The sequence below is a fragment of the Microcebus murinus genome, chromosome 15, assembly GCF_040939455.1.
Source record: "Microcebus murinus isolate Inina chromosome 15, M.murinus_Inina_mat1.0, whole genome shotgun sequence".
Classification (NCBI taxonomy): domain Eukaryota; kingdom Metazoa; phylum Chordata; class Mammalia; order Primates; family Cheirogaleidae; genus Microcebus; species Microcebus murinus.
The window spans coordinates 560,268-582,235 of NC_134118.1; the positions used below are offsets into that span (position 1 = coordinate 560,268).

Here is a 21,968-nt window from a genome sequence, read left to right on the forward strand (position 1 = left end):
AGGAACAAATGGAGGGGAGAGAGCTGTGCCCCTGTATTTTCTGAGATCTTCAAAATTTTATTTTATTTTGAACGCCCCCTAGCTTACTCTGGGTGGTCCTAGTTCAGGGCTGGACAGAAGCAGGGAGGGGTCACTGTGTAAAACTGAAGGGTTTTCGTCCTACATCAGTGCAGGAGCTCCGCGCTACGAATCCAAGTAGTGGGCACTACACTGTAGATGCTGGTTTGGGTCATTTCCAACGAACATCTCAATGGGCTTGAAAGCTCTGGGGTACTTAGCATCAATTTTCAAAGGCTTTTAGAATCTCTAGATCTGCTTCGGTTGCCATGGAGGCTAAGTGGGAGAAGGTTGTCGGATTGTTGAATGCTGTTTCTAAAATAGAGGTTGTAGGTCAGGGCATTTGTGGACTCCCAAAGGATGGACTGTTGAACAATAGGCCTAGGGTATGATACTTTAGGAAAAGAAGGAAGTTTAGGGAATTTAGCATACTTTAAGGTCCGCTGGAAGTTTCACAGTTCTATTGATGGAATAAAGGTTTGAAAGCTCTGCAGTGCAGACACATTTTGATCAGCCTTTCTGAGCAGGGATGTGCCTCTGTGTGTGTGTGTGTGTGTGTGTGTGTGTGACATGCCACCTACTAAGATCCCCTAGAACTGTGTTCTATGGAATCAGGGGATCCTGATAAAGAGGCCCCTTTGTGAGCCTCATGGGTGGGGTGCTTAGCCAGAGGCTGCTGGGACAGCTTCTGAGCTGAGGCTGCTGGGCAGGAAGAGCCAGCACCCACCCTGGACTCACTGCTGGCTGAAGCTGCCTTCCTGCAATTGTGAGAACCTGCCTTAGATAGAACGAGAAAGTGTGCAGTTTTTGTACCCATTACACCTTATGTGATATAATAGTGTGTAACCTGTCACAGTTCGTGACCAATGACAATGCTATAGTGTGCACCCACTAGGAAAGGTCTGATGAAGACATTTTTAGTCATTATTCATTTATTGATTTTACTTAGGAAGGAATTAAGGAACTTCTGCCTTGGTTGCTTTTAGGTGGGTTAGATCTGACTGTCCATTATTTGGGTAGTATTTTTAGATGGGAGGAGTTCCCAAAATACTACTCGCAAGGTCTCTTACTCTTCCTGGCATCCTGCCTGGGAGCAGAAAGCAAAGGCACTGTTCTCAGTCCTCCAGAGTAGCTGGGCCTGCCTTCTCACTGACTGGAGCTAGCCAATGATGGGTGGTCTCTGATGCTTCTTGCTGGATGAGATGAGATTTTTTAATGCTGGGACATGGGGCGAGGTGGTCAGCCATGGGAAAGAGGCCTGAGACTCCTATTACTGTCACTTCAGAAGAGTATTTAAGGAGTAGATCTTCCAGAGTGGCGACTCTCAGAAAAGCCATGGAAGCCTGGGCCCTTCAGACTCTGTAGAGTTGACCCTAAACACAGGTGAGATTCTGAAGAGCTGTGACTGCATCTCTGTGCCTACTGCTCTTTGTCTGATGTAGAAATCCCAGCTACGTGGGATCCAGCATCATATGGACAAAGGCCCGGAAGTTGGGAGACATGCAGGGACTTACTTGCCCGGGACCCCACAGCTGGTGTGAGTAGCCTGATGGGCAGCCGGGTCTTCCCTCCCTGGCCAAAGGTGCTTCCCAGCATGCCTCAGTGCCTCAGTCTCGTCCAGCAGGAGTATTGCTCTGATGTCCTCAGCGGTATTGCTGGGTCTCACCAGATCAGCTCTGGAAAGGGCGGTACCATCTGCACTCTGACTAGTGGTGTAAGAAATGCCTTTCCACATACCAGCACCAGTTAGCAGGATTTTTGTTTTTGTTTGCCGCAAATGCCCTCTTCATGTGTCCTGTCCGCCTTCCAGATGGTTCTTCCCTTTGAAAACAAGTGGCTACTAATTTATTCATTCTGTGAGCTCCTACTTTGTGCCAGGCCTGGGACAGGTACTGTAGATAACAGAAGAGCATTCATCCCTGGTGGAGCCCTTGGTATGTAATCAAGATGTGCATTATGGCTACTTTATAAATATTCACGACAGTGAGAAAACAACTGTGGCTCAGGGCAGGTGACAAACCAAGTAGAAACAGAGTCTGTGGAAGCCCACAGAGCAAGATCCTTCTTTTGCAACAAGAATCTGGAGGCATCTGCAGTGACAGGGCATTTGACTGGGGCTGTGGCTATGACTAGGAATTCATTGGTCTGTGACATTCAGCTGACAGAAAGCTGGTAGACAGCACAAGAACGTGGCTTCCTCTGGTGCAGCCTGGACTCCACGCCTTGATCTCCTTGATCCCGTAAGAACTCTGAGTCCAGCAAGGCAGGTGGCATTATCCTGGCTCCTGCAGGGCATAACCCAGCAGGGTGACTTTCTCATGTCACCTGCAGCAAGTGGCAGAGCCAGGGCTGGCACTGAGGTCTTCTCACTGCAGAGGCACAGTCTTCCTGCCAGACATAACCCTTTGGGACTGTACTTTTGTATCAAAACTTTGAAGCACATGATACTTATGTTTTAGGGGGAAAAATCATGGTCACATATGTTACTTTCAAATGGAAAGCAAGCCCAGAATTGTAATTGTAATGTTTAAGGGGGGAAACAAGATCTCCTTTGTTTCCATGCTTAGAACTTGGTTGAGGAATTGCTTGTATTTCCTTAAAAGTGTTTTCTTATTTCGGGGTATGGGTATCAGCAGATGTCTTCAGTACCTACTGATGGCTCCAGATTTGAGGTGTGGTGAAAACTCCTATCTCAAAGATGGTGGTTTTCAAATCAGAAATCCTGTTTGTAGGTGCTGAGGCCTTCCCCTGAAAAAAGAAACAAAGCTCTATCTTTCTAATGTAAAAATTTCAGAGTTTGTTTCAATTTTCATTCTTTGTATTTAACCAGAGCACCTGCAGGAAACAAAACTATTTTTCACTATTAACAAAAATGTTTTAAAAAGTATTCTCATGACTTCACTAGGCTGCTAACACAAAGAATTTTAGTTTTTAAATGATGCATATTGTAGAATTAAATAAAAAATTTACACAAATCAGGATATTGTAAGTATACCAGGTAGATTTTATAAGATAGAGCTTGGCTTATATTTAGATATTTTCTACTTTTTGTATCTTTTACAGTTTAAACCATTTAAGTTTTTTTAAATGTATAAAAATAGGATTTTTTTTCATAGGCAGACATTTATTCTTAGTGATTCTGTTTTCTTTTTCCTTCAACATTAAAGATATTTTTTGATGTGTTAGTACCCAGAATTTAATTTTGTTAGTTTTCTTTGTAGTTGGCCACTTCTTCTTTTCTGATATTTGCTGTTACCTCTATATCTATGCTGCTGTCTCCATTTACCTGCTTGCTAATGAGGAAACCCTCAGCAAGTCTAGATGTCTGGCTAGCTTGGGCAGTCCACCCTTTCCCACTGGGTCTGTGCCCCGTGGCTGAGTAGCCCTGAGGCTGGGGGATCCCCATTTCCTTTGAACAGCAGTTTCATTGGCTCCCCAAGTGTTGAGCAAAGCAGAACCAAGGTGGTAAGTGATATTTATAGTTTTTGAAAGCATGCTTCTATTCTCTCTTCATTTTTCCCGCCGCCTCTTGCCTGCCTGAGTGCCCCCTCCCTCAGAGCTCAGCCAGGCTCCTTTGAAAGAGACACTCCCAGGGCCCTCTAAGCTCAGGGCTTCTTTCCTTTTTCTATAGATCCGTAGTTCGTACTGTTGGTTGGGCCATGAATCATGTACGCTCTGTGACAACTTCTCTGTGTGTCGAGTGCTACTTAACCTCCACTTAGTGATGTGTCTTCCAGCTTGTGCTGGGCTCCTGAGCTGGTCTGCAAGCCCTGGGCAGGCAAGGGCCATGCTGGGGCTTCTCTGGTCCCCACAACATTCAATTTGTGTCCAGAGCACAGGCCCCTCTGCAGACACCTGCAGATAAATGGTGAGCTGTGTGCATTTTCAGCTACATCCCAAAGTGAGAAATTATGTCTTTGGTCACTTGTGGCTCATTGGGGTTCTGAAAGTAAAACCATGTCAAGAATGATTTATTAATCATAAGTAATTTGTGGAACTAGAGGATCCGGTTTGTGCAACTCAGCCTCAATTTTGTGGGCTGTTTGGTCCTTCATTTGTCAGTAAGCCTGGGCGTGTGTGGATGTCCCGTTCTACAGAGCTGCTGCGGCCTCTAGTTCAGAATCGTCTCTCCCTAAGTTATTGCAACCAAGAATCCCCTGTGCAGCTTCTGTATCTTTCTCATTGATCTCCAAAGGTCTTTCAGCTACCCTTGGTTAGCATTAAAAGCTTGATTCTACAAGGAGGACCATGTATCCAAGACACAGATAGTGAATAATCAATTAATTAAGGGTTTCCACAGTCAAGGCTTCATGCCCAGGGTAGGCACACAGAATTGGTGGAGATGTTGTCTCAGGTGTCATGGAGCTTATAGTCAAGTCATGAGAAGCTGAGGGAACATTCAAAGCGTGTGGACTTGTGTTCTGGCTTGTAAAGGGAGGGCCTCGTTGCCTGTTGTCCTCTGCTGGCAGTCCTCGAGGCCAACCTATGGGGTGTCACCTGCAGTTCTGCCTCTCTGCCTGGTGACCACATCAAGCCTCAGCTCTCAGGACCTGCAAGTCATAGAAGCTGTGGGCCGCACTTCTCTGAGTACAAGAAGGGTAAACACCCAAAGCCACACATCTCACACACGTAGAGGTATACAGATGTTTGTGGCAGCTCTCTTTGTAATGGCAGAAACTTGGAGCCAACCCATTATTCAGCAGTAGGGTTGTGGTCAGTTAGGGTTCATCCATGAAGGAATATTTGCTAGTAGTTCCCCAAAAAAGTGGAAGATTTCTGTGTGTTCATAGGGAAAAGTTGACTGTTAAGAAAAAGAAGTTGTAGAATAATACCCATAATATAATTTATGTTGAATGTAAAGTTGTCAGTGTACTTCTATACATGTGTACCAAAGCAGGGAGATGCGTATTTCTGGACATGCGTACCCAAGCAGGGAGATGCATATTTCTGGACGTGCGTACCCAAGCAGGGAGATGCGTATTTCTGGACGTGCGTACCCAAGCAGGAGATGCGTATTTCTGGACATGCATACCCAAGCAGGGAGATGCATATTTCTGGACGTGCGTACCCAAGCAGGGAGATGCATATTTCTGGACGTGCGTACCCAAGCAGGGAGATGCGTATTTCTGGACGTGCGTACCCAAGCAGGAGATGCGTATTTCTGGACATGCATACCCAAGCAGGAGATGCGTATTTCTGGACATGCGTACCCAAGCAGGGAGATGCATATTTCTGGACGTGCGTACCCAAGCAGGGAGATGCGTATTTCTGGACGTGCGTACCCAAGCAGGAGATGCGTATTTCTGGACATGCGTACCCAAGCAGGGAGATGCATATTTCTGGACGTGTGTACCCAAGCAGGGAGATGCGTATTCCTGGACGTGCATAGCCAAGCAGGGAGATGTGTGTTTCTGGACACGCGTACCCAAGCAGAGAGATGCATATTTCTGTATGTGCGTACCCAAGCAGAGATGCGTATTTCTGTACATGAGTACCCAAGCAGGGAGATGCATATTTCTGTAAGTGCGTACCCAAGTAGAGAGATACGTATTTCTCTATGTGAGTACCCAAGCAGGGAGATGAGTATTTCTGTATGTGCGTACCCAAGCAGGGAGATGAGTATTTCTGTTGTGCATACCCAAGCAGGGAGATGCGTATTTCTGTTGTGCATACCCAAGCAGGGAGATGCGTATTTCTGGACGTGCGTACCCAAGCAAGGAGATGCGTATTTCTGAACGTGCGTACCCAAGCAGGGAGATGCGTATTTCTGGACATGCATACCCAAGCAGAGAGTTGCATATTTCTGTACATGCATACTCAAGCAGGGAAATACATATTTTTGGACCTGCATAGCCAAGCAGGGAGATGAGTATTTCTGTATATGTGAACTCATGTATGGAAATCCATATTTCTGGACGTGTGTATCCAAGCAGGGACATTCACCATTGGCTCCTAAGAATGGTTATTCCATGTAAAAGAGGATGAGGTTTGGAGGAGGGTATGGGAAGGATGATTTCTACTTTTTCTCCTATTTTCTTTTGTGTCTTGAGTTTATTTGTTATAATGAAAATATCTCTGAAGCATCTCTTTGAATGGAGAGAGGGAGGGGAGGCAGGCAGGGGGGTGCATGGTGTCTGTGGCAGTGACAGGCAGGTGGCATCTGAATGTCCAGGCCTGTCTGGAAGGAGTTCTGTGTTCAGTAGTGCTGTCTCCATGGTTTTCTTAGTGACGTGTGACATCAGACATGCTACATCCTTGTCATCCATGGTCAATAGATACGAAGCAAGTATGTCGTTCACTTCCCTTTAACCATCTCAGAGGGAGAAGATAGCCTAAAACACATCTCTAATGGTATAGACTTCATCTTCAGTGTCAGTGTGCTCTGCTTCTACTTGACTGATTGTATATTGAATGAGCTGAAGTTCTTTTCTTAGGATTCACAGGTGCCCTGGGATGAAACTGGAAGCATTGGGTAGGATTTCCTAGTTGGACTGGCCATTGTGTCCAGCGTGGGTGATTTCGGTTATTTCACTGGTGTCACAGAAACACCTTAACTATCAAGTTGCTAATGAGGTCTAGGGCCTTTGAAAACAAGTCATTGTTTCACCCAGACTGGTTTTCAGATTGAAGGTTGTTTCCAGTGAACCTCAACTCTTTTCACCTCTCTAGGAAAATGTCTTTGATGCAAGAATTTCTACCAAAGGCTTGCAGCAGCTTTCATGTGTTAAGGCAAATTTGTTTGAAGCCAACCCCAGATTTAAATAGATATGACTCAAATAGAAATGATTATGGTAGGTATCGAAAACTGTCTAGTAATCGCTCTTTCTCGAATTAAGCTATATCTAGGTTCCTCGTGTGTGGGCAGTCAGGTGCACGAGAGCGCGCCCTTCTCTGCCTTCTATTGCTCTGCCGCAGACGCCCTCGCAGATGGGGCTCTAAACCGAGAGTTCTGGGGTGAATGGACCAGAAGGACTTGAGGTTTTCTGGCCCTTAATCACTTCTAGGGAGGAAACAGTGTCGTTTAAATCTCTAAATGAAAGAGCTCTGCATGAACCTCCTTTTGGCCTGGCTTCCACTTTACACTTTAGCTGCAGACCTTCTCTCTGGTGCTGGTGCTCACTGACCAACTCCCATGTAACTGAGGACATTCACAAAACTCCCTTCCTAGGTTTTTCCTTCATGTCAAGCTCCAGTTTCTAGAGCAGTTCCTGCCAAGCCCGCATCTCATCTTATCTCCTGACTGTTCTGCGTGATCAGGTACTAAGTGCGTGTGTGCTGAGTACCCGTTCTTGGAGCGGGCTTCCTGGTTTGCATCTCCTGGTCCTCAGTGGGGAATATGCATGTGGCAAGATCTGCCAGGATCTCCAAACCAAGGTCTTGGAAGAAGCATGTAGTGCATGGTCTAAGTGTAGCATGTGTAAACACACCACAGCTGAATTACCTGTGGGTGCGAGGGCGTGACATAGATGGTAAGGGCGCTGTCCATCCATGCCAGGTCCGCAGGCCTGTAGGCTGGGAGGTTTGGGGAAGATGTTGGGAAGAGAGGGGTGTTGAAATAGCCTCATAGTGGGGAGGAAGGGTGCCCGTTTTCAGCAGAAGCAGCTCTTCAGGGCAGGGCAGGAAGGAGGAAATGAGCCCTGAAGCCCTAGAAGATGCAAAAGGAATTCCACCTGATTATAGAATAGAGGGGGGTGGTCAGTACTGGGGGGTAAAGGTGGTGCCATCTTTAGTTCTCCTTTTGGCTAAATTGGGAGTTCTTCCTCCAGATTCAGCAAATATTTATTGAACACCTACCTCATATCAGGGATTGGGGATCAAATACAAAGAGAAGTGAGATGGGGCCCAGCATTAAGGAGAGTCAGGCACATAAATCCTCACAGCAGTGCAGAGTTGCACATGCATATCATAGACAAGGGGCCTGGGGGCACCCGGGGGAAAATGGCTAACCCCACCAGGGCATTCCAGCAAGGCTTCACCAAAGAGGCGACAGTTCAGTGTGCTCCTAAATGGTAAGAGAGTTTCCCTAGGCAGTGATGGGAAGGAGAGACGTTGGAATTGGGGGTAGATTCTGCCCAGGGAGTGTCCAGCAAGGTGTGTCCTGGAATGTGCTAAAGATTCAGCAGAGCAGGTCTGTAGGTGGCCAGACTGGAGATGCAGGCTCAGAGCAGACTCCGAAAGGTCTTGTTTATCAGGCGGAGGAGTCTGAGCCGTATCTTGTGTAAGCAGAGACTCAGTGAAAATTAATGCACAGAATAGGTGACACACTCAGATTTCTCTTCTTGGATGTTGACTTGGGATGGAATGGAGTAAGGGAGATGGGAGACTCTGGGAAGCTCTTGCCATAATCCAAGTTAGAAATGATGAAGTTTTGGTCTGAGACATCGGGCAGTGGGATTTTTTTCTAGAAGTGAAAGACCCAGATTTGATCTGAAAATCTTCCACAAAGTGACACAGCAACATTGAAAATGAAAAAATAGAAAAAGATTCTCTAGTAAACATGACCCAAAAGAAAGATGGCATAGCAATAGTTCGGTCAGATGAAAGTAGACTTGAAAGCAAAAGAAAAAATAATAATTGATGTAAAGAGGGAAAGTACACAAATGGGAAAAGGAACACTTCGTCAAGAAGTTATAATAGCCATGGATTTGTAGGTACCTGATGAAGTACCTTTAAAATGTAGAAAGACAGTCATGTCTCAGGTGGAGGAGCTGGCGATGCCTGAGGTCACAGCTCAGTGTTTGGGAAGCACCCACTGTGCGCCAGCCTGGACGTGAGCCCCCTAGGGGCGGAGGAGGGCAGTCCTGGCTGAGATGCCCGTGCAGCACCCATGAGTGGGTAGGAGCACAGCTCCAGGGCTCAGGGGAGAGGTCTAGGCTGGACATGAAGACTTGGCCATCACAGTGTATGTGGCTAGGCCAGTCGGGTCAAATAAAACCATGCAGGAAAATGCTACGACAGCGTAACCAGATGAGGATGGGGGATGACAGCCCCGCTTTTAGATGGTGTGAAGTTACAATGTTCAGAGTCTGTGAACAGGTGATCTCATCAGTCAGCACATCTGTGTTGTGAGACAGACACATCTTTGTTACTTCTGTTCACACCTTGTGTGGGTCCTAGTTAGACTCATCTCTTCTGAGTACGGTGTTTGGGTTCCCTGCAGGGGTGTCCCTGGGCACTCTGGCCTAATGGAGAGCCTGTGTTTTGCGCCACCCCACGCTGAGCATCTGCAGCTGCTTTGTCAGCAACCCCAGCCCCAGAAGACCCTCGTGCACAGGCCTGTTTTAGGCTCCGTGCGTGCTAGGAAGGGAGAGTAGGCCACATGAAAAGCTCATCTGGGAAGCTTTAAGAAGGGGGCAAGTCTGCAAAGGAGTTTAAAAGGAAGTTTGGAGAGAACAGCCGAAGACAGTGTCTGAGGACAGTCTAGCAAAGGGAAAACGTGGTTGTGGTTCTAGTCAGGACAACACCGTGTGTGACTGGCAGAGTTGCAGAAACCCCGAGAGTCATGGTGGTGATGAGTGAGGATGTCTACACCAAGGGCATCCCGTGGGCTACCAGCTGCTTGGGTACAAGGCCTTGGAGTCTGCAGTCAGAAATTTGAATGGGAATGGGTGGTCGGTTGGTTAAGAGCCAAAGCAGGATTAAAAGGCTCTTGTGGGCACCGCTGTTGTTTTTAACCATAAAAAAAATAATTATTTAAATGTAGGCTGGTTTACTAAAGACTGGTTTAAGCAAATCTGTTGTTTTCAGGTGCTCTTAGTAATTCATTGCCTGGTAGGCGATGCAGGTGGACCTTGTGTCTGCCCACACCTGCAAGGGAAGTCATCTGACCTTATTTTAAAATTCTGAGAGTGAAGCAATAGCATCTAGCTAGTTTCATCACCTTGGTGTAGGCTAAGTGGACAGGCTCTGCTTTTTAAACTGTGCTCCGGTCTCTGTTTTATAGAACTCCCTGGGATGTTTTGGAGATCTGTGTGTGTTGGGGTGAAGGGTAGTTGTCACACCCTGGGTTTGATCCGAGAGATGACTTCTCTCCTTTCAGTTACCACCACAACTAGTACAAATGTCAAGTTTGAACATTCGTCGCTGAGCAGGGGCATATTTAGCTACCCCTTGCTTTGCCACCTTTTCTGATAGGAAAGCGAATGAAATGCCTGGTGAAAGTTCAGGCTGGCCACACGGTAGGTGGCTTCCAGCGCTGAGCCATGGGAGGGAAGCAGGTGGGTGTGAAATCCGAGTTAGAGCCTCTCTCTCCTGAGGTCCAACTTTTGCTTCTCAGGTATTTTCCCAACTAAAAGGGAATAATGGATAGGGCACCCGGCACCCTCGGTGAGAGCCATGGCCACTGCCAGAGTGAGGGGAGGACCTGTGGGAAGCAGCCAATGGGTTGTCCCTATACTGTCTCAGAATAGCCACAAAGGGACAGGCTTCCCTGTCCTTTGTAATTCCGGGCCAAGGCATCTCCGACAAACAGCTGAGCCCAGACCTTGGCTTGAGACTCCTGCTCTTGGAAACTGTTCCCAATCAGAGTATTTCACAGATCATATCATGTCAGGCTGATGTAATGCTGGAGGAGCAGAGCATTGCAGTGGCAGAACAGGGGCACATGGAACCGATCTGTTTCATAAAATACTTTGTTCCGGGAGACCAGCCCCAGGGTGTCAAGGAGAAGGCACTTTCCAATCTACTCTAAATGACTGTCCCTTTAAACCACATTATGGAATGGCTCTACCCTGTGCCCTAAAGAAAGAAGAAATCTCATGGCTAACAAAAGAATAACATTGCCAAGTGCGTTTTGGTTTTTTGGGGTTTTTTGGTTTCTTGGTTTTCACTGTTCCTTTAAACTGAGGTTTCCTGCCTTTTCTGATTGTAAACCTCTCCAGCTGCTCCCACATTGGTGGCAGCTTTGCAGCTAAATAGCTTTGACCAGTCATCTGGCCTTCCTGGTGATCCCAGTGGGGGTACTCTGGCCTCCTGGGTGGCTGGGGCTCTCTCTGTCCTGTGCTTCCCCACGTGGGCTCTGACCAAGATGACCTGGGGCTTCCTTCTGTGCCACGGTGTGAGAGGATGCAGCTGTCAAATAAAAATAGCTCATCAGATAGCTAGCAATGGCAGGCATGGGGGAGGGACTGGTGAAGTGCTGCCTGTCAAGGGAAGGGCCTAGAACACCATCCTGCTGGTCCTTAGGCAGAGCTGGGAGCACACTTGCCCGCACCTGCTGCGTGTGAACATCAGGCAGTGCTATAGAGCACAGAAAGGTAATACATTCACTAATTATTCACATTTACCCACATCATAGAGGATGTTCCTCCTCCTGTTGAGAAACAGAAGAGCTGCCTTGTTCACCTTACCTCTCTCCATGTGCCCAGCCCATGGGTTTTCTTTCTGCCTTGAGCTCCCGTGGCTGTTCTCCTGTGGCCCGTGACTGGCCCTCACCAAGTCCGGCCTTTGTGTGTTGTGAGCCTTAACCTTGCCCATGTAGGACTGGCCAGCCCTGGAGGGCAGCACCCTGCTCTGAGTCAGTGTTTGCCTTACTCTCAGAACAAACTGTTTCCAGGGTCTGATCCCAGAGGGAGCATTCGGAGTTTGGCTAGAGGGTTCATGCATGCTCTTTAGAAAGGGGTTGTTCAGGGCTGCAGGTCATGTCCAAGCCTGAAGACAAGTGGCAGTCTACAAAGCGCATAACTCACCCACAGGTGATAAATTATTCCATTGCAAGTGAGGGAGCCTGCGAACTCATGGGTTAGTCATCTGCAAAAGAGGCACAAGTAATGTCGAGCAGTGCTATGTGCCTCCCCGATAGAGCTGTGTTGGAGGGAGGCCGTCCCATCCTGCCCAGGGGGTGCTGACCCAACAGGTGTGCTCGTGGAGGGGCAGCTCTCTCCCTCTGGACCCAGAGAGTCATCTGCTCTGGGCATTCATAGCTGGTCTGCGTGACACTGTATTGGCTGGTAACCTGGCAGGTGGGACCATTGTCAAGGGACAGCAACTGCAGACAAACCTGTCGCTGCCATTTATTGAGCATCTACTGTGTCCTGGCACTGTACTTCATGTTTCTCACATATTGCATCTAATTTCCTTGTGTATGAAAGTCCTGTATTCCAGAGAAATCCCTCTGTCCCTCTCTCTATTGGAGTAAGGAAGAAAACTCAGCACAACTACTGATTAAGAATGTTGTAATTCTAAGAGAGTGATATGCTGTTATCAGGTATCATTTAAATGTAGAAGAAATGTGATATGTAAAATGAACTTCCAGTCATTTGAACTTCCAGTCAAAATGACTCTGTGGAATGGGACTATCTAGACCAGGGCTTGGCACAACTTATCTGTCAAGGCCCAGAAAGTAAGTCTTTGGGGCCTTGGTGGTCCTGTTGCAGCGGACCCCTACCCCTACCCTCCACTGTGAGGAGCCGCAGACAATACATAAGTGGAGGGGGGCTAGCTATGCCCTGTAAACACGGGGCCCAGTTCGCCCAGACTGAGCTTTACCCCAAGGCAGCAGGTGCATTGCTGGGAGGGGTCTCAGTGCCTTCAGCAGGCTGGGCCAGGTCTGAAGCTCGGGCCATGTAGCCCTCGTTTTAATGTAGCCCTGAAGATGCCCGGGCATCTTTGCCTTGTCTTCACCTGTTAGAATTCTCCCTTGTCGGCAAGTCTGCTCACCATGCACTGCTGAGCCCACCAGGCTGCGTAGTAAGAGAAGGTGGAGGTGCAGGCCTGGCACAGCCACTTATCCTGGCAGCCTGCACTGGATGGTGACTCCAGAGCCAACTGTGGGTGCCTCAGCCAGCCTGGGAGCACCCTGGGTTGGTGGCCATATGTTTAAAATTCTAGAAATGCATCTCCCTCCTCGTGCATGCCTCCCTTGACGTAGCAGCCCTGTACTGGTGATCTTCACGGAGAGAGGTCCTGGGACACTGATGGAAAGGCAGCTACCACAGCACCTGGTGAGCAAGGAACTGAAGGGCTTATGGGGAGTTCAGCTGGAGTCTGTTGAGGGGGGAGGCCCAGGAGGGGTGGGAAGGCCCTCTGGGGAGCCTCGTGGGTCACATTGGGGCAGGGGTTGACGAGGAGGAGCCCTAAGGCTATTCCAGAGAGAAGACCCTAGGAACTTGGCGGGGACAGGGGAGGTGGGGACACTCAGGACATCTGGGGAGACCCACCAGCACCCAGGCTCCCCAGAGTTAGGTGAGCTGGGGTGGTAGCAGGGAGATGCATGGGGGAGGGCAGCAAGGGCATGGACAGGTGTTGAAGGACTTTGCAGATCGGTCTTCTTTATTTTGCAGACAGGGAGGAGTGACTGAACATTTTTTAGCAACTGGGACACATGATGTATACAGAGAATACTCTTGAAATATTTACTGCTGAGTTCTCCTGGTGACTTCTAAGCAGCATCTTTCATCATGGCAGTCTTTGGGTGTGATTGATTGTCCACCATTAATTTTTATTAAGAAATGCCACAGAATGACATGGAGCCACAGCTGAAACTGGCCCATTTTCATGAGTCACGGTGTGTACATCAGCGAGTCCTCCAGCTGAACCGAAAGCACCCAGGAGGGCTTTCAGTGGTGAGACGGAGCCGAGCGAACATCCCCGGCTGCCTTCCCATACCCACCCGTGCTGGCTTGAGGAAACCCGATGTTCTGACTGTACCCACTTCAGCCTTGCACTGCAGTACCTTGAACAAAAATAAGCATTCGAGTCCTCATCTGTTGATCTGACGAGTCAAATGTATGTCATTTTTTGACTAACCTGAAAGAAGCCAACAGGTGTCAAGGGTTCTCATTTGCATCTGTGTCTCACAAAGTCGAACCAAAGGCTAAATCTTGTCTCTCCACTCGGACCTTCCCACCTGCCCCCCACCCCATCTAGTACCACAGCCGTTCTTGGAAGTTATTTGTAGTAATGTTTCCTAAATTTAGCTCATGCAGGAAGAATCAGGGGCAAGTGGGTGCTTTAAGAAAATACATCTTCAGTTTAGAACCTGTTCTTAAAACCATGACTTAGCCTTAACTAAAGGACCATTTTTATCTTTTGCGATGGATTTCGATTGTAATTTCATTGAGGTTGTTGCTATGGTACAAACAATAAGGAAGAAAGGTGGCCAAGAGCTGTGCCTTATAGAGCTCATCTATTTTTATTTTTAATGCTGGCTTCCAGTTCTTAGTCCAGGGACAGACATAAGTGTTCCCAGTTCCCCTGGAACTGAAGACAAACATGGCCATGAATATGACCCAGCTTTTCAAGCTGTGATCTTTCTAGGGACGTGATTTTGAATTCTACTTTTTCCCTTTAACATTATATAATTTCTACAAATGTTATGGGCTGTGAAAATTCTTAATTGAGGAATAATCAAAATGCATGTGCTGGGCACTGAGTTTGGCTTCCACACACATAAACGAGGTGGAAATGTCCATATGCTCCCTCTGGGGTAGAGACATGCTGCAGAGCGGCTGTGGCGGGGAGACTGGGCCGTGTAGGCGTGAGCACACGTCTGAAAGCAGCTCCACGGCAGCGATGGCCATTTCTTGAGTCTGCCGCCTTCAAGAGTGTGGCCAGACTAATTTTTTAAAAGTTTACTTGCCTTTAGGTATATATATAAGTGCAGAAATTAGATTCCTAAAGACAGAAAGGAGAATGGTGGTTGCCAGGGCTGGACGTGGGGGGATAGGGAGGTGTGTCTAATGGGGACAGAGTCTCAGGTTGGGAAGATGGGCAGGTTCTGCAGACAGATAGTGGTGATGGCTGCACAACATTGTGAATGAACTTCATGCCATTGAACTGCACACCTAAAAATAGTTAAGACAGTAAATTTTATGTGTGTTTTACCATAATTTAAAAAAAAGTGTAGAGCGGTTGTCTCCAGTGGGGGAGGCTTTTGCTGTGTGTGTCTTGTAACAATGTTATAAGCTGTGGTCTTGCTTCTGATCAGGTGAGGGGCAGTCCAAATATAAATTTTGTTTGAAACTTTATTATATTTGGGGGGGGGGTCAGGTTTTTTTTGTTTTTTTTTAAGGAATGTGATAAAATTAGCTCTTGATGAGGTGACTGGCTTGTTTCACTGCACTTGCGAGTGAGTGGCGGCGAGCAGCACTCACGGGGGAGTGTGTGCCGAGAGGCTGCCCAGCAGGGCACGAGGGCGCCCTCCAGACTGCTGGTCAGAGACACCATGCCGTCTCAGCAGGATGGTCCTCCTGGGCCACACGCTGTCGCTGGTGCTGTGTGGGCTAAGATGAGAAACCGAGGTTTGTGATTGTGACATTTTTATTAGCAGCTGAAACAACTTTTCCACTGTGTGGATTTCCTGATCCTGTCCCCTTAGGAACTCTCCTCCTCCTTGTGTTTTGAACAGGCGCCTGCAGGGACCCAGTTATATCCTATAACTGGTTTTTGTTAGCTCTCCTGGGAGAGAGACAGTGGCTTCTGCAGAGCTTGATCTTTCCTTGTGGGATGTCAGCTACGTTCTTCAGAAGACTCTTATGGTGTTTCAGAAAGAAAGGCATAGTGAATGTTAGAAATCATACTTGAAACAAGCGAGAGTTTGATCTCTTTTCCTAGTCTTGAAATCAGAATCTTGGCCCTGCTTTTCAAGAACCTGCCTATGTATTGTTTTAAATGTGATCTTTAGTTTCAGGCCCAAAGAAAGACAAAAACTTTACTTTTGGTGGTTACTATACTTGCTGAAACAGAAAACTGAAAAGATGTTAGAACTTTTGAGAAGGTATTGAGGCAGCTCGAACCTTCTGCCAAGAAGAGCGTCTGGACCACTCCTGCTGTCCTGTACCCAGTGACGGCTCTTGTTTCTTTCGAAACGTGAACACAAAAGCTGCACCAGAAAGCTCTCCCTGGCAGGTCCTTTTTAACTCTTTTGCTTCTTTCCTGTATTTTCCTAATGTTTACACCGTATCACTTACTAATTGACATGCTGCTTGGTTCCGTGAATGTGCAGCTCGATGTGGGCCTCCACATAGGGACTTTTTCTCAATTCTCCCCCTTTGCCCTCCCTCCGGCACGTTGTCATCTGTGTGGGTGCCAGTCCCCAGACATGGTAGGCCACTCACGATGCCATGCTGGTCTTAAAACATAGACAGAGCTCTTGCCCTTCGTTGAGCTTATTTTTGTATTTCAGTGCAAAACAAAACAAGTGCTCTAGATTGAAACACTGTGACTTGACATTTAGTTGCCCTGTAGAACTTCGGGGGCTACTAAATAATTAACAAATGTTAATTGGCTTTCCACCAATGGAAAGTGCTGAATTTTTATTTATTTAGTGAAAATTTTATTTCAAAGGAGAAGATAACCAATTTTATTTTTTTTAAATATTAGAAGTAGTATGAAGGAGTCAATGCCATGTAGCAAATACTATACTGATGGAGACATTGCTGCTATTTTTATTACTTATGAATTTTTCAGATTATTCTACAATTTTTATAAGCTTTTTTTAACCTCTGAGTTCACTGTTGTTTTTGTAATTTAGCTAAACACATCCTATTGCTTATCTCTGTCTCTACAAACCTCGACACCAGAGAGTGGTCCTTTGTTTAGGGCCACTGTTACATGAAACACCTGTTCCACATCACATTAAAACACTTTTGCAGAACTCAGTTTGTTAGTACTAGGGCAATTTTAAGTTGGCCCAGCTTTCTTGTGCTACTGGAGCACTCATGCTGCTTTCTGAATTAGTAACCAACTGTCGCGAATTGTACACGTGTGTAGGCATCCGAAGCCTTTTTCAGGTAGCTCCAGTTCTATGGTCTGTGGTCTCCACACGGGATACTTTCATGCTTTGTTAATGACTAAGCCAAGATGAATGGGTGTTCTTGGGCAGCCAGCAGCTGAACCTTTTCGACAGTTTTGATTCCTTTCTTGACTGAATTTGCATACTTCTTATTGTAGATCACAGGGACTGGGTCTTAGCTGCCTCTGGTTCCAGTGGGCAGGAGGGAGGCTGATGTCCTGGAGTGTGTGCGAGCAGCGTGCCCTTTGTGTGGCGTGGCCCGAGGCTTTGCTTGCATGTCCCTGGTCGCCAGGATAGGGGATGGGTGCTTTACACCAGGATAAGGGATGGGTGTCTTATGTTTTATATTTTCTGTCCTTCCTTAGCAGCAGGGGGTCCCAAACTTGTGGTTGGGAGCCACTCTGTTCCCCTTTAGGAGTTTCACAGATAGAATGTATTAATAGCTGCCACGTGTTAGTGTGTGAGGGTGGGGCCTAGTGTGGCCAAGAGTTGCCTCTTCATCCTCTGTGGCTTGCAGAGGAAGAGACACCCTTCACCATCTTTCCAGGGGCACCATCTTGTCCAGCTCACCTGACAAGGTGCCCCTGCCCTGTGAGGATGACCTCTTTTCCTCTCGTGCATCAGGCACCACAAAAGGGAACGTGACTTCATCCAGGGACTGCCTGAAGGAAGCACAGTGCTTCCAGGCACACTGCAGTTGATCTTGACGGTGAATGCTCTTAATAAACAAGGAGCTATTTAACCCACCCTCTCTGTCTGTTCTCTTCCTGTTCATTTTTTGTTCTTTCCTCCCAATATATGGACTGGGGTGATTTTAGATTCCTCTAGAATAAAGTGGCTGTCAGTCAACATTTGTGACATTTCACCCTGTCTTAGAGGGATCCCCTTCAGTACCCTTGCTTGCTTTGGGTGCAGCCGAGACCGAAGGTGGCAAGAGAAGGGAAGGTGGGAACTTGAGAATCCTTCTGGTCCTTTTGGAATCGCCAGTCTAAGAGGAGGGTGGAGGAAGGATGTGGGAGGAAAGGACTTCACAACCTTCTGGCCTGATCTGCTGCAGCTGTCACTTAGGAGTAGATGAAAAGAAGTGCCTGAGTCATGTCAGTGGTGGCTGTGGGACATGTCAGTGCAGGTGTCCACACAGCACAGTGGTGGGCCTGCATGCAGGGAAGAAGTGAAATGACTTTTTTTTTCTATAATAGCATCTCTTTTTCAGGTTTCTTGCCGTTTATATCACGGCTATAATACCTCTCTGGGTTTGGAGGTGCTCTGGAATTTCAGACAACTGCTTAGTATTCCCAGCAGAGCACAGCCCGCCGAGTGTAGGAGAAATGAGGACAGAGACAGAGGAGGCTGGGGGTGACGAAGTGAAAGTAGAATGAGGGAGAATCTGCTCTTTACTCTGTTCCACCAGCGGATGCTTAAAGCTAACCCCTGGGTCAAAACCTGTGTGGTCTGAAGGGAAATGTTCCCATGTGGACACCACCAGTGGTCAAACTCTCCTTCAGGATCCAGAGGAGCCTTTATTGGAAGATGTAACGATTAAACAAAATGCACACAAACTGTGCAGGAAAAAAAATGTTTTTTTCTGGCCTCTTGTAGTTGTGGGAGCAGGGAAAGGGAGGTCTCAGTTGCAGATGACAGTTCCCACTGTGGGCCAGTTTCAGCAGCAAGGGGTTTATTAAGAGTTTGTTGAACACTTCTGGTTTCCTCAGAGGAGATGGAGAAATAGGCTTTAGGCTGAAGTTCTGGGAATGAGCCACATGACACCACATAACACAGCTGGTCCAACAAGCTCTGCTGTGGGCTCTGCTCGGATCCAGCTCCCCATCGCCCCTCCAGGGCACATGGGCTCTGCACCCTCCCCCATCCCAGCAACAAACTCCTGCTCTGCCCACCTATCTCTTCCTTAACCTGTACCCTAACAGCAAGGGAGACTGGGGAATGGAGTGTTGTGTAGCTTCTGCACTGGAAAAGTGAGATTCACAATGTGAGGAACTATCAGAATGTGCATAAGTTGTGGAAGGATTTGGGGCAGCCACAGATTTAGATGTTCCTCACAAGACTGTATTAGCAAATATAGCACAAAAATTCTTAATGATAGGAGTTAACAGTGAAAGTTTAATAAAAAATTGCAAAAAAATTTTTGAATAATTCTAAAAGACATGTTGTTTTGTAACTTTATCTTCTGAGGGATTACATCCATATCACTATTCTACTTATCTGAACTTTCATTCTTCTAGGTCCTTTATTTTTCTAGCTTCTGATGTGCCCTTCCTCCCTAATTATCCATGACATGGTGGCAAGATTCTGTGAGATTAGACAATTAAGAGAAGAAGGTTTAAAAATGGTTCATCTAATTCTTTATAAAGTCATGTTCTCTTTCAAAGAAAATATTAAATTTTTATATTTTATATTTTTACTTAACATTCAAGACCATTTTAACTATGTTTTCAATCTTTCTGAAAAAGAAGCAACCAGGTTTTTGATAAAACTCAAATTTAGCATGATTTTTGCAGTATGGATTTACGTAAACTGTTTTTAGCATTTTGTAGAGGACTATATGAGATCATTTTTTTCAAATTGGGCCAATGTTTTAAGAAAAAATGTTTTACCATTCTAAAAAGCAATCAAGATAAAACAGATCGTTTCTAGGGTATAAAGCACCTATTGGTGTGTCGGTAAAATTGTAGAGGTCATGATACTAAAATTGAAATAGAAAGCTAGAACATGACATTATAGTTTTCAGACATTAGGTTAAGATTTTTACACTAACAGAGCTTCCTATTTGAACATTCTGGGTCCTAAATGAAATATATAACAAATTTGAAGTACATAAGCAAACATCTGAGATGATAGTTTTGAAACTTGTTGACACTTACTGAAAAGTATACAACTCTTTCACTTTTTTGATATACTCTTTGAATTTTTTCTAAACCTAAAAACTATTTGCAAACTAAAGCATGAATATTTGTATGTATGGTGACAGAAAATAACCAGGAACCTTAATTAAAGAGTTTTTCCCCTGTTCCTTGGCAACAAAAAATGAGTGGAACACTTCTCCTTTTTATTTTTTATTTTTTGACCTGAGTAAATAGTTCCTTTAAGTACTTTTCTCCACTGAGTATCATCTTCTTAATTTTGTTTATTTGTTTTATCATTCCACAGGGAGTTAAATACCTGTGCATTCCGGCAGCAGATTCACCATCTCAAAACCTGTAAGTTGTTTTTTTTTGTTTTGTTTTTTTGTATAATTTGGGGATAGTAAAAATGAATACACGACAGTATTCACTGGATCGATGTGGGTGAGGGTGAGGTGGTAAATCAGGAAAGAGTGGGGAGAGGTGAGAGGTCAGGGCTGCTGTGGGCTCCCCAGGGGAGCCACACAAACTCTTGCTATTTCACAGAAAGGTGAACCCTGAAGATTGAGGATGGCAGAGGAGGGATTTTAGTCAAGTAAGTCCAATAAGTAAAGTCAGAGAAGTAAAGGGTTGATGTCTCCCCAGGGAGAACATGCGCCTGCAGAGGCCAGCACTGGCCACGCCAGCTCCGAGCTGCCGCTGGGCACCTTGTTGCCTGGTGCAGCCTGACTGATGAGATGTCCACAGGAGGGCCTGACTTTAGAAAGGATGACTTAAACCAAACCTTTAGCATGCTCATCTTTTCTCTAGAAGCAAGTCCTTAAGGGTTGGATTTTGTCTAAAGCAGAGCTGTCTGATGGAAATAGAGTGTGAGCCACAAATGCAAGTAATTTAAAATTTTCTAGGTGCCACATTTTAAAAAGCAAAAAGAAACAGGAAACATTAATTCTATTTATATATTTTACTTAATCCAATATATCTAAAACATTATCATTTCCGTATGAATTCAATATAAAACAATGAGGTATTTTGCATCCTTTTTTTTCTATACAAAGTTTCAGAAATCTGGTTTGCTTTTTTACACTCACGGCACATCTCAGTTCATAGCAGCTGCATTTCAGGTACCCGCTGGCCACAGGGCTGGTGGCTGCATCTGGGACAGCTTGCTTCTGAAGCCCGTCTGAGCCAAGGGACTAGATCTTTCTGGTTTAGGAAAGTCCGGTCCTCGGCTTCTTCACAGCCGAACGCATCTTCAGTGTCACCGAGCTCTGTTCGCACTGATGCAGAGAGACTCGCGACCGTTTCCCTTTCGGGTCGCTGCAGCTGCGGGGAGATGGACGGGACTGGCTCGGGCAGGCTGGGGCAGGGCTCTGGAGACTCAGGGCAGTGACGGCTTCACACTCACTCCTGCTGTCCAGAAGGGACCAGAAATACCATGGCATGGCGTAGCTGTAGTTTTGCTGAAGCACGGATTTGACCTGGCAGGCTGAAGGGCCGGGCGGAAGTGGAGCGCTTAGCCACGCGGTCATCCCGCCAGGTCTGTCCTCTGACTCTCAGGCTGGCCTGTGCTGTGTACTTGAGGTGGGAGGGACAGCTGCCCTCCTAGAGTTACAATTATTGCATTTCATCAGGGAAGTTGCGAGCTATGATGGCGTTCGTGAACTTGGGAGCCTGCAGCCTCCTCAGGATTCCTCCTCCGTGCCCCCAGGCGAGGGCACAGGGATCCTGGCCATGGCGAGAGCACAGGCTGCGCTCCCTGATGTTCAGAGCCTTGGGCGTCTGGCCCCTCTGAGAGTCATCCAACACCAGCCATCAGCCAACCTTGAGTTTTCACTGCCGTAGAGCAAAGGAATCATGGGTTGAACAATAATTTTGTGAGAGCTACCTGTTTGAGAAAAAACAGGGCTAGAGTCAGAGGGATTGATGTGGGTGAGGGTTTCCACACAGGGGCTGGGTTTCCGCACAGTCTCTTGCTATTTCACAGAAAGGTGAACCCTGAAGATTGAGGATAATGGAGGAGGGATTTTACTAGGAAAACAAAGTAGTACCCTAGGCCTGGAAGGAGAAGCAACATTAGAGAACTTCCTTGGTTACTAGTCGTGTCAAGAAACAGAAGTGGTTGGAAGGGCATGGTGTGTGCGGAAGGAAGTGAGCCACTGCCTTTCTTTGAAGACCGCAGCAATCTTCTGCCCATGTTTTGGTGGCTATTTTTAGATTGGTGCTTTGCTCTTATCTCAAACCAGGATTCTAATGTGCTGTTGAGCTTGTCAGTATGTGATTGGTGATTTGTATCTTCTTTAGAAAAATCAAGTAGCAACCCG

At 46.6% G+C, this 21,968-nt stretch overlaps 1 protein-coding gene across 6 annotated transcripts in view; it reads left to right on the forward strand.

Moving 5' to 3' along the window:
- DUSP22 (dual specificity phosphatase 22) overlaps positions 1-21,968 on the forward strand; it is an 85,385-nt gene that overhangs the window by 24,231 nt on the left and 39,186 nt on the right. For all 6 annotated transcript variants that reach the window (XM_076010420.1, XM_012768505.3, XM_012768504.3 and 3 more), the window contains one exon: positions 19,955-20,004. In XM_076010420.1, the coding sequence (XP_075866535.1) occupies positions 19,955-20,004 (50 nt within the window). The remainder of the gene's footprint in view (positions 1-19,954; positions 20,005-21,968) is intronic.